Source organism: Seriola lalandi, unplaced genomic scaffold, assembly GCF_002814215.2.
Source record: "Seriola lalandi dorsalis isolate HSWRI2012SDOR001 ecotype SW California unplaced genomic scaffold, Sedor1 jcf7180002054767, whole genome shotgun sequence".
Taxonomy (NCBI): Eukaryota; Metazoa; Chordata; class Actinopteri; order Carangiformes; family Carangidae; genus Seriola; species Seriola lalandi.
Genome location: NW_019525320.1, coordinates 85,177 through 96,282, shown reverse-complemented (window position 1 = coordinate 96,282; position 11,106 = coordinate 85,177). Strand labels below are relative to the sequence as shown.

The 11,106-nt window shown below is 39.6% G+C and overlaps 1 protein-coding gene across 5 annotated transcripts in view; it reads left to right on the top strand.

Annotated features, from left to right (window-relative positions):
- Positions 1–776: 776 nt before the first annotated feature.
- The window catches only part of uckl1b (uridine-cytidine kinase 1-like 1b), a 15,944-nt gene continuing 5,614 nt past the window's right edge, over positions 777–11,106 (top strand). For 2 of the 5 annotated variants that reach the window (XM_023425071.2, XM_023425072.2), the window contains exons 1-7: positions 777–904; positions 6,369–6,562; positions 7,271–7,377; positions 8,594–8,764; positions 9,148–9,219; positions 9,450–9,639; positions 9,953–10,014. In XM_023425071.2, coding sequence (XP_023280839.1) covers positions 831–904; positions 6,369–6,562; positions 7,271–7,377; positions 8,594–8,764; positions 9,148–9,219; positions 9,450–9,639; positions 9,953–10,014 — 870 coding nt within the window. In that variant the 5' untranslated portion in view covers positions 777–830. Of the gene's footprint in view, positions 905–2,905; positions 3,759–4,571; positions 4,864–6,368; positions 6,563–7,270; positions 7,378–8,593; positions 8,765–9,147; positions 9,220–9,449; positions 9,640–9,952; positions 10,015–11,106 lie in introns of those variants that run through there. The other 3 variants (XM_023425073.2, XM_023425074.2, XM_023425075.2) reach the window with 2 other exon arrangements.

Sequence of the window (11,106 nt, the reverse complement as noted above, 5' to 3'; positions counted from 1 at the left end):
TTAGGCTGTCTCAGTGTCTTCTGTCTCTTTGTGTAAAGCCTCTGGGGCCCATGCCTTCTGTTGCAGAACCTACCTATATGAATAAACTTTACTTACTTGCTTACTATCATGTGCCTCCTATATAGTATAACATAATAGTTAAGAATCTTTTGCTCAGTACTGTAAATGGAAATGGGTCACATTGATTAGCTACACCCACAGTATATGGCTACACCTGTGATTTTCATGCTAAGATTTCAAAATGAGTGTGTGGGAAAATGTTCATTTCTAAAATGGGTCCTTCCCAGTGTTAAGAATGCATGAGATATTTCACATTTTATTAAAGGTTTTTATCATTGTAATGTAGGATTCATTACAATTCAGACACAAAATTACAATTTGAAACATAGCCAGGTAAATATGTTTATGTTTAAATGCCCTCGTTTAGTTGTAACTGACCTTTGAGAGGATTGTATCTTAAAGTCATTGAAATATTTTCATGATATATGTTATGTTATGATGTACACCTGAATCACAATCAAAATAAAACGTTAGTATGCAATGAAATGACACTAAAATGATAAATAAAAAAGCATTTTCAGATTCAAAATCGTGGCCAGTTGAATACTTCCAGCTTTTGGAAAGCCCCTGAATGATTGCGATATCGTACAATGCTACTGGCTGTTGATCGGGGGAGAAAAAGGAACAGCTACATTCTGGGGTATGAAGTCCATCTCAGTTCCTGATGTTGACGAAAGCATGAGATGTCGTAATGCGATACGCCTACAAATCCCATGATGCCTGAGAGCTAACTGTACTCTCAACACCAATCTTCAACAACAGAGAGAAGCATGTCTGACGTTAGCAGGGAAGACAGGCCCTCTAAGATGGAGAACGAAGAGAAAACTCCCTCTGTATCGAACAGGTAATACAGTCAGGACTTGTGGGTTTTATTCAGAAAAGTTTGAAACGACATAACGATTATAGGGCGACTTTTTAAAAAACGTCCACTGGCAGTTGAATGAAATATTTTAAGGAAAATCGAGCTGTCACATTGTGTGCCTGAATGGGTACAGTCACTGTAACTTACATACAAGTAACGTGACGCACAGTGTAATTGTTAGTTTGTAGATGTAGATGTTAACTCGGAAATACTCTCAGCCCGTCGTTTTGTCCACTCTCTCACTTGGTTATAACAGTTGTCATATTTTACACGAGGAACCCACCTAACATAACTTCTCTGTCATCCTCTCAAAGTAGGAAAGCACAAGAATATTCAAAAACACGCAGCTAGCATTATATGGAAAATATGCTAATGTGCCTTAACGTGTGCGGTAACTGCAACGTGACGGTTAAAGCTGAATAACGCAAAGTAGGTGAAGCAAGAGGCAGCTTTCATTTAGCATATGAGAGAAACATGGCATGTGTTTTTGCGCTGGCACTGCAGCATGAGTACGTGCTATGTCCGACAGACCAATCATCTCAAAGGCAATATAAGGGCTACAGGTAATAATCATATTTGAATTAGGTGACTAACACTGTAGGTGAATTTGCATACACATGTCATGCTGTCATTCGTCCAATTAGTCAGCTTTCTGTATCCACCTACAATAAAACCAGCCTACAACCTGGTACCTTACTGAGCCACAAGAGGGTGTTACTGCATTAGCCAATCCACTGAGGGTTTATTCCTGTTTATTAAACCGTATCACAAGCATGTAAGTTATACTCATATGGTCACATTTAACCTGGTAAGGCATTGTTGACATAAATATGTCGGATTGATTACTGCAAAAAGTGGGAAATAACCCTGACCTCAAAAATTAACAGGTGAATTACATTTAAATTAAACAGTATAAGATTCAGCTGCAGGTTTATGATATTGAATTGCACTGTATTGGACAAGGATTTCAGTTATATAGTCCACCTTATGTACAGAATATATATGCCTACTTACATAAGTCTGTCCTAGTTTCTGAAACAGATTAGAATATACATTTGGAATTTGGGTCATGTTGAAAGATGTTACACCTGGCTTCTGTGAAATGTGACTTCCATTTTTCACTTTAGACATTGATTTTCTTTAATTATTAAATTATTGAAATTTAAATGAGTCATAAGAGTTTGTTCCACAGTATATGATGTGCTTAATAAATAGTTTTAATATTTCAGTTTTACTACCGCTGGGGGCCCATAACTCTGCTGTGAGTCTCTGTAGCTATAGGGGGATAGCTGAATGTTTGGCATAGCAACTAGTTCAGGCTTCTTGTTTCCATGTGGCTTTCTTGTTTAGCAGCTGCCTTCTGACTGCAGTCCCAAAGTCCCAAAACTACCGTGACGTTTAGAGAAAAATATTGAATTCCCTCATGTTTATCCATAACAAGGAAGCAGCAGAAATGGTGTCTTGTCAAGTCCAAAATCTAAATATTTGGAAACTCTCTAAATGTTGGTTTAAATCGTGTCTTCTCTAAGCAGTAAGGTTCTTAAACTGTGGCCTGTGCAGTCCTAGGATTTGTTTTTGTTGCACTGGAAAAGAATTAGTCCGTCTCCCCTGATCTCTGAGTACAATGATTTGTTTGTCTCTACAAGTTGTGGCCCAGGAGGAGTGTGTGTGTGTGTGTGTGTGTGTGTGTGTGTGTGTGTGTGTGTGTGTGTGTGTGTGCGCGCGCGCGCGCGTGCGTGCATGCATGTATCTGCGCATGTGTGTTTGTTCGTTGTACTGTATGTGCCCAGGGCTATTCCGCAGACTGTCAGCTGATAGAGCAGTAGAGGTAGTGTTGGGTTTCATCATGCTGTTTATTCCCTGTGGGTGAAGTTTTTGTGTGTGTGTGTGTGTGTGTGTGTTTGCTGTTGTGCTGACGTCTCCAGACTCTGGTGTAAGGTACACAGAGACATGGCGAGTCCCTGCAGGGAAAAAAGCACATCACCTCCCCTTTCCCTCTGTCGCCTTCTCCCTCTCTCCCCTCTCCATTTCTCCTTCTCTTCACCTCCCCAACACAGCCTGAAGCATCTCTGTTGTGAATTCGGTCAACTGCATCAATAACAGAGGAATATAAATGCAGTATGTTTGTCTATTCCTACTGTTTTTTTCACACTTTTTCTTTTTTCCCCAGTTTATTTTTTCGTGTCTCTGTCGCTCCCTTCTGGTTCCTCTTTCACCTCCAGCCACATATTGCGACACTAACTGTCAAAGACAGATGACCCAAGCTTGGCATGTGTATGTGTGTGTTTATGTGTATGCGTACGTGTGTGTGTGCCAGGAGTGGGAAGGTCTAGCTCTAACCTGATGCTATTAATACCACCTAATGAACATAATCTGGAGGGTAGGTTATCCTCTTACATTTGTTGGCTGGACGAATGAGGGGAGGAGGGAAGAGCAAGTGAAAGAGGAGGGAAAAGCTGTGCTGTAGTTTCACTTCGAATGCGCTCTGTCTACCAAGCTGAAGTGCCTTCTCCCTCTGTCTCTCTACTGCTCCACTGAATGGAAGAAACAGAAAGCTAAACAGATGTTTAAAGTTTTGTTTCTTATCAAAGTTGACTCCCCTTTATATTGCCCTCCCTCTATCTCTCTGGATGTGTTGTACCAGAGTGCAATGCTGTTTACTGCTTTATTGTGCTTGAGTGTGTATATACACTAAGGCAAAAATATAAGATCAAGATAAAACTCGCAGAGTACACAAAGTGGAAGCCGTAATTATATTGTCTCAAGGCATGAGCTATCTACCGACTTACTCAGGAGCTAGAATATCTGGCTGTTGGACTCTCATATCTGATGGCAGGTAAGTGTATTTATCTATATATTATGTCTTTTTCCTTCAATTCTAGTATCATTAGGTGTACTAAACGATTGAGTGTTCTGCCGAGTGAATTTAAGTGTCTGAGCTTCTCTCTTCAAAATCTGGATAAACAGGAGTGACAACTCCAGTCTTTTAGCTCTCTTGAGTATAGTCATAAGGTTATTGTTGACATGCTTTGGGAAAGTTTGCATCTGTCAGTTATTAGCACCAGTTTGATGTGAGCGACTGCAATAGTGCTTTTGTGCTGACTCCCAAAGTTTAAGTGGAATCATTATGCGATGATCTGATCATATCATATTATCATTTTAACAATTCTGTTGCACAAATTAACAATACAATCCAAATTGTAATTAAAACCTAGCAACTGCATTTATGTCACGCTCCGCATAGCCAAACAGTCTTTAACAGGGTTTTTCTAAGGAGGGGAAAAAGAAGCAGCACATAGTGTAAGATAGTGTTTGACCCTGTGTGTTATTTACAACTATTACTGTCCTTGATCACTGCTGAGTGTAGGGCTTAGATGGTCCCCATGTCTGCTCTATAAGAATCTTATAGTCTGGCCTCAGGTACCCTGCACTATGACCTCATGTCAACCTTTGCTTTTCACAATGGTGCATTTATAGATCAGCGTATGTAATGTAATGTTTAGGAGCACCGTGCACTGTTACTGTAACCAGTGAACAAGGGCATGATTCAGCATAATAAACTAGGCTTATCTTTTATGGCACCCTGGTTTGGTTTTAACTGATAACCCAGTTGGGGTGTGCTATGCTGGAGTGTGCTATGCCTCACCTGTGGTCGATGTCCTCTCTCAGTTTCAGTTCACTCCCTTGCTCCATACAAGTTCAGGTAACCCTGGTGTGATAAGATAAATCTTTGCCCTCTCTTGTTTGCTTCACTTCCAACCTCCTGACACCTGGGGAGGTGTATGGCCTATAAAAAGATGTGTGAGCCAAGGGTTGACTGCAAAACAAAGAAATATACAGAGGAACATCTTTGACTGCTCTCATACACAGCCTCCTATAGTTATGGCATCTGGATTTTTACAGTCCTCATTGGGTGAAGTGTGGATATCTCGGATACTAAAGTAAGTGTTGCAAGCTACCGTTACCTGGTGAGCCTTATCACTCAGAGAAACGTGTGTTTGTAATACAACTAAGGCAGCATTTGTTTTGGTGATGCTTCTTGGTGATATTCCTTGTGCAACTTAATATTTGCAACATCAGTGAATTAAAAGTGATTGCTTCATCGTTGAGATGCAAGAATTTTTTTCTATGGACGATAACATTTTGTATAGATAATGCACCACAGATGCCTCAGACTTGGTTAGACCAGCCTTTTTAAGAGAGTGTTTTTAAGAGAACACTTTTTTCACAAATTTTCAGAGAGAGCCTTTTTTTAAGTGAGTGTTTTCCTGAGGAAGTTGAGTTCCAGATGGTTTATTCAGCAATGTGGTTGACCAGTTCTTTATAATGTTGTTCTCTGCTCTGAATCATGATTAGCCACAACCATTGACTGAATGTTAATGTGCATTCTTCTTCACATCCCTCTTTTAATGTCACTAAACTGAACTCATGGTCTCTGGGTGGACCAATTAGTAACTATACTGTTAAAAAGTTGAAAAGCCATTACAAAAGTCTGCACTTGCAATTCTTTCGGTGTTGATATACAAGACAATTGCATTAAGTATTGCACAAACCTCATACAGTAGAAATTTGGTCATCAGTATTGTTATTGCATCATGCAGAATGAAAATCATGTTTGATTAGAATAGTCTATGCAAATTCACTCAGCCTCATACCTGTTTTGAATGAGCTTGTTGTCATTTGTTAATGTGGACCTGTGATAACACATCATTACGATTGTCTTCACTGACAACACCCTCAGCATAGTGGATGCACAACTGCAGAAAAGATCATATTCATCAACATATAGTGTATTTTGGTACCTGAGGCAGTTATACTCTACAATACTGAAATCAACAGTTGGAAGTGTAGAAAATCACATTAACCTATGACGGGGTAACGCAACACTTGCAGTCTTGTCTGGTCTTGTCTTGTCTAGTCTAGTCTTGTTCAATGTCAGTTAACTGGTTAACCTTTCTTTAAAGTCCATTTGATTTCGATCCCACAGTTATACATCCAAACTGACGTCTGTCTGTGCGTGTTTGGCAAACATGCATCACTTACTGAAAGGACAATCAAACAGTCTAGCTGGGAGCTTTAACACGGAGGAGCTTTTCTTTTACTAAAGATGATCATGTTGATCTTGATGATCCTATTAAATACATTTGTGCGTTGTTACCTGTTTAACACCACTGTTCAAATGCGACTTTTTACACAATGACACTAAATTAGTGTCATTAGTGTCACTAATGAAGATATAGTTGCTCATAATGATGGTGCTTTAGCTTAAGCCTTGACAAAAAGAAACTGACAAGAAATTGCTTTCTTTTAAAGGTATACAGAGTTATATGCAAGTCCAGTCTTTAAAATGTAAACCAACAAAAGGCAAAAAAATAAACAAATAAATGTTTATTTCTTTTCTCCAGTCAGTGATGTGTGCTCTATGTGTGCGTTTGTTGCTTTACAGTGGAGATGGTGAGGGATCACTGGATCGGCTTCTCCCCTCAGTAAGCACAGGCCTGTCACCCAGGAAAAGAACCACTAGCCAGTGTAAGTCTGAGCCTCCTCTCCTACGCACCTCCAAGCGAACCATCTACACCGCTGGACGCCCACCCTGGTACAACGAACATGGAACACAGTCCAAAGAGGCCTTCGTCATTGGTAGGAGACCTGGAAAAGATATGACCAACACAATGTCACAACACTGACAACACTTTTTTCCTTCTATGTTGTTGAATTATTATTATTATGTATGTTCTATATATTTTTCAGTGTCATACACCAGAATACAAATAAACTTACAGTGCCAATACATCTTTTTAAGAGTGAGCTTTCAAACCTGAAGGAAAAAGTATCCCTGGACTAGATCAAGTACCAAGTCTAAATCTAAGGAATTGAGTATCAGTTTGTTACAGGAATATTTATCTGTTGGAAACAAAGTTAACTGACTTGTGTATAAGCAGATAAAGAGGTGTCTTTTACAGAAATAGGCACTTTATATCCTGCTAATGGATATTGACAAGCTCATTCAGTGTCATTATTGATATTTTGAATGAGTTAAATGTGACTCTGCTTTGCTACTGAGAGGTGTTGGAAATTGGAGTGTGTTTTGTGCAAGAGAATAGGAGTTTCTGAAAATACCTTCACCTGTTAATGGGAATGTTTGTCTCAAAGAAAGCCACAGTCTCTGTTTCTACCTGCCTCTATGCATGCAAATAGTTGCCTAAAGCAACTTCAACATGCACATAACAGGGTGTCCTGCCAAGCTAGCGCTAGTACGTTCCCACCAGAAAAATAAAAATTACGCTTTTGCAATTAAACATGAATGCACACATTACGTAATGTTTTTATGTCAATACTCTGTCACAGGTCTGTGTGGGGGCAGCGCTTCAGGAAAGACAACCGTAGCCAGGAAAATCATTGAAGCTCTAGATGTTCCATGGGTTGTACTACTCTCCATGGACTCTTTCTACAAGGTGTGCATGTGTGTAGTATGTGTGGTATGTCTTGATGGTCTGTGCAATTTGCACGCAGCCCTACACCTGTCTGAATTTTGACATGTCTGTGCATGTCTTTACATCATTCCAAATGCTTTTAGACTCTAGAGGTTAAAGTCTAGTCTTGACATCAGATGAGTGTAAGAAATAACTTTCAAAATCTTTCATGATTGCTTGATCTGTGTCTTGTATGACTACTAACTCCCCCAGTGGCCTGAAGGAAGGGTAGGAAAGAGTGAGACTGAGTGCAAAAGACAGAGTAAAGAAAGAAAATAGGATTCACTTTGAATTCCAGAGGGAAAATGAAGATAAGATGAGTCAGCGACGAGAAAGGAGACAGAAAGGATAAAATATTAGAAGCAGATGAGTCGAAAGAAAGCCACAGTGTTGAGTGAATTGGGGAGAAAAAAAAAGAGTGGGGGAGAGCAATCAAGCAAGAGCCGTCATTCATGCCCCTCTATGCCTCCACCCACTCTCTTGTTATGTAATCCTGTCACAATCTGACGGCGGCGATTCAGACTGTTCAGAGTAGGAGGGATCTACCAGTGACCAGTGGTACTTAAGCCCTCAGCAAGTGCCAGTTTGCACACTGCATTACCATAGGTCGGCATCCAAAACATTTCATATGGAATTTGTCTCTTTTTAAATCCATAGTTTCTGTTCTTGTGTTGGAAAGAAGAAGGGTTGCCTCATGTTTGCTCGCAGCCCCCTGAGAGCTTGTTACACTGGTTTATCATATTAAGTGTGTAATCAGTTAACTTGAGAAGGGAGTGTTGCTGTTCTGAAACTGCCACATACCAGGTCTGGGGTTTTAATGCTCGACTACCCTAAGGGCACACACGCACGCACGTGCGCACACACACACACACACACACACACACACACACACACACACACACACACACCACCTGGTACAGACGTCACAGTGGCGCATGATGTTCTCCTAAATTTAGGTCTCCTAACTTCAACTGCTCTTGAACCGTGATCTGTGTCTTTAAGTGTTTTTACATAAGCTTATGTGATTTATGTAGCAAACCATTATTTGAGTATGTATGATTGTTTTATTATAACACATTTATGAAATGTTTCATCAGTCTTTTGTGGTTCTTGATATGCTAATGTTAATATGTGTGTCTAAGCAAAGGCCATGGTTGCTGTAAAGTTATTCCAAAATTGTTGCGGTTGTTGTCCTTAGGTCCTGACCCCAGAGGAACAGATTCTGGCTGCCAGTAATGACTATAACTTTGACCACCCTGATGCTTTCGACTTTGATTTGCTGAAACATATCCTGCGCAAACTCAAAAAGGGAAAGAGTGTGAAAATCCCGGTGTATGATTTTACAACTCATGGGAGACATAAGGAGTGGGTAAGGTTGAAAGCACACATTCAAACATATGGTAATGCACTTTGTAAATTAATAAGTTACTGCATATAATCTCAGTTTCTCGATTACCTAAGAGGGTTTTACTGTCCCTCACTAGAGGTTTAGAGTCACATCACAAATCTGCTGCTACAGATGGTCACTGGCAAATCTCCTTCAATTGTGATTTCTCTCTACTTGTTTTTATATTTTAATGTCCATTGACTACATTTTAATATTCTTTCATCAGTGGAACCTGTCAGTTATGGTTGATCATAATGATTGTTGCAATATACTAAGGTGTTTAATGTCTTTAGGTTCACGTACTGTTGTCTGTTGTTTCTATGTACGTTGTACTGTAATACTAAATACACGTGTGCCCACCACAGAAAACTGTATATGGAGCCAGTGTTATCATCTTTGAGGGAATCATGGCCTTTGCAGATAAAGAGCTCTTGCAGGTGAGGCGAAGTTATTGTCTCCTAACATGGTCAGCTGGTCACTGGAAGTTGCTGGTGTCAGATTTATTGTTATCTGTGCACGTGGTCAAGCGTGCAGCTAGTATTGTCTATGCAAAAACAAGCTTTGAATGTCTTTTAAATGTACAATCCCTGATTTAAATGTAAATAAAAAATTTCTTTGTGTGAAATGTTAAAAAGCTTTATGTCTCTGTTGCATGTACTCCTGTCAGTTGCTGGACATGAAGCTTTTTGTGGACACAGACTCGGACATCCGGCTGGTGCGCCGGTTGAGGAGGGACATTTCTGAGAGGGGACGAGAAATTGAGGGAGTCATCAAACAATACAACAAGTTTGTCAAGCCAGCGTTCGAGCAGTACATTGAGCCCACCATGCGCCTGGCTGATATTGTGGTGCCACGTGGTGCGTAAACACTCACACACATATTTATGTACTGTACATAGTGGTTAGATTTTACAAGTAGTACGTCTATCATACTACTAGGTCTTTAATTTCACTATACAGTGCAGTAGTACAGCTACTTCATTCAAGTGTGTTGTGTTTGGAATTTAGTTACAATTTTTTTCTAGTTTACTGCTGTTTAACAAAATTAATTCAGTCATTGTATGTTTTCAAACTTCCATGATTGCAACTTAACATAATGCAACTGTTGTTTTCTGTTTTGTTTTGTTTTGTTTTGTTTTGTTTTTGTTCTGTTTTGTTTTGTTTCTGTCAGGTGGTGGCAACATGGTGGCCATTGACTTGATCGTGCAGCATGTCCACAGTCAGCTGGAGGAGGTAAGTGAGGACACACTCACAGACCTACATACACTCCAGTTTAATGTGACAAACACAGATTAGTAGAGCATTATGGCCCCTCATTCTTACTTCCTGGTGTTATTATGTTTTTTGTTTGGTGTTTGACTCATGTTGTCTTACTGTCAGGAGCAGGTGTAGGGATGATCTGCACTCAGAGTCATGTAGTTGCAACCAGCCCTATATTTTTTTAGTCAGTATTTACAAGCTCCATCACTCCCTCTAGTGGATAGAAAATGCATTGCACAGATTTTAGTGGAGAATGATTGTGCATGATTGCCCCGGGCCTATTCTGTAAAATATTTTGATAACAATCTGTAATTATTTAGTTTCGGGGAATAAAATCAGTGAAATATCAGCCAGACACATGTTTTTTTTCATGTTTTTTGCTTATATGGTGCAGTTTAACAAAGTAACAGCAAGTATAAAGTCTTCACTCTTGCTTACATGTCTTAATGGGGTCCTAATTTACAAATGAGGACTATTTAGTTGCTCCTTAGTACAGCTACAGTCCTAAAGGTAATCTGACACAGAGTCTATACTTGAGCCAAAGCTTTATATTTTCACTTATAGGACTTTCAGGACATAGCCTTTACAGGTTCCTAATGTTTGGCAGATCTATTGTTTTTTTACACTTTGGTAATTGATTACATTTTCAGACAACAGGTTACTCCAAGGATTTTGTCCTTCTCCATTGTAACTTTCAAATACAACTGAAGTCCAACTGTTCAATAATATACTGCACATGTGAATTTGAATATATCCTTTTTAACTATGCATTCGGGATAGAGTTAGGTGAATCTTATACCTGATGAATGAGAGTCATTTACAGTTTTCACACATTTGCAGCTCCAGTCTGATAAATTATGAATGAAATATAGTATAAATAAATCAATTTATTGCATGGCCTTTTGATTTGATGTGCAACATGTAGCCTACTAATTGTCACCAAAGGCACATTTTTGCCCATGGGGAGCACTTTGTGCCACAGTGCACTTTGCTTTGTTTCCTCCCCACTATACACACACAGTAACACACATGCTGCTGATGGACTACTCTCTCACCCCCACCCCC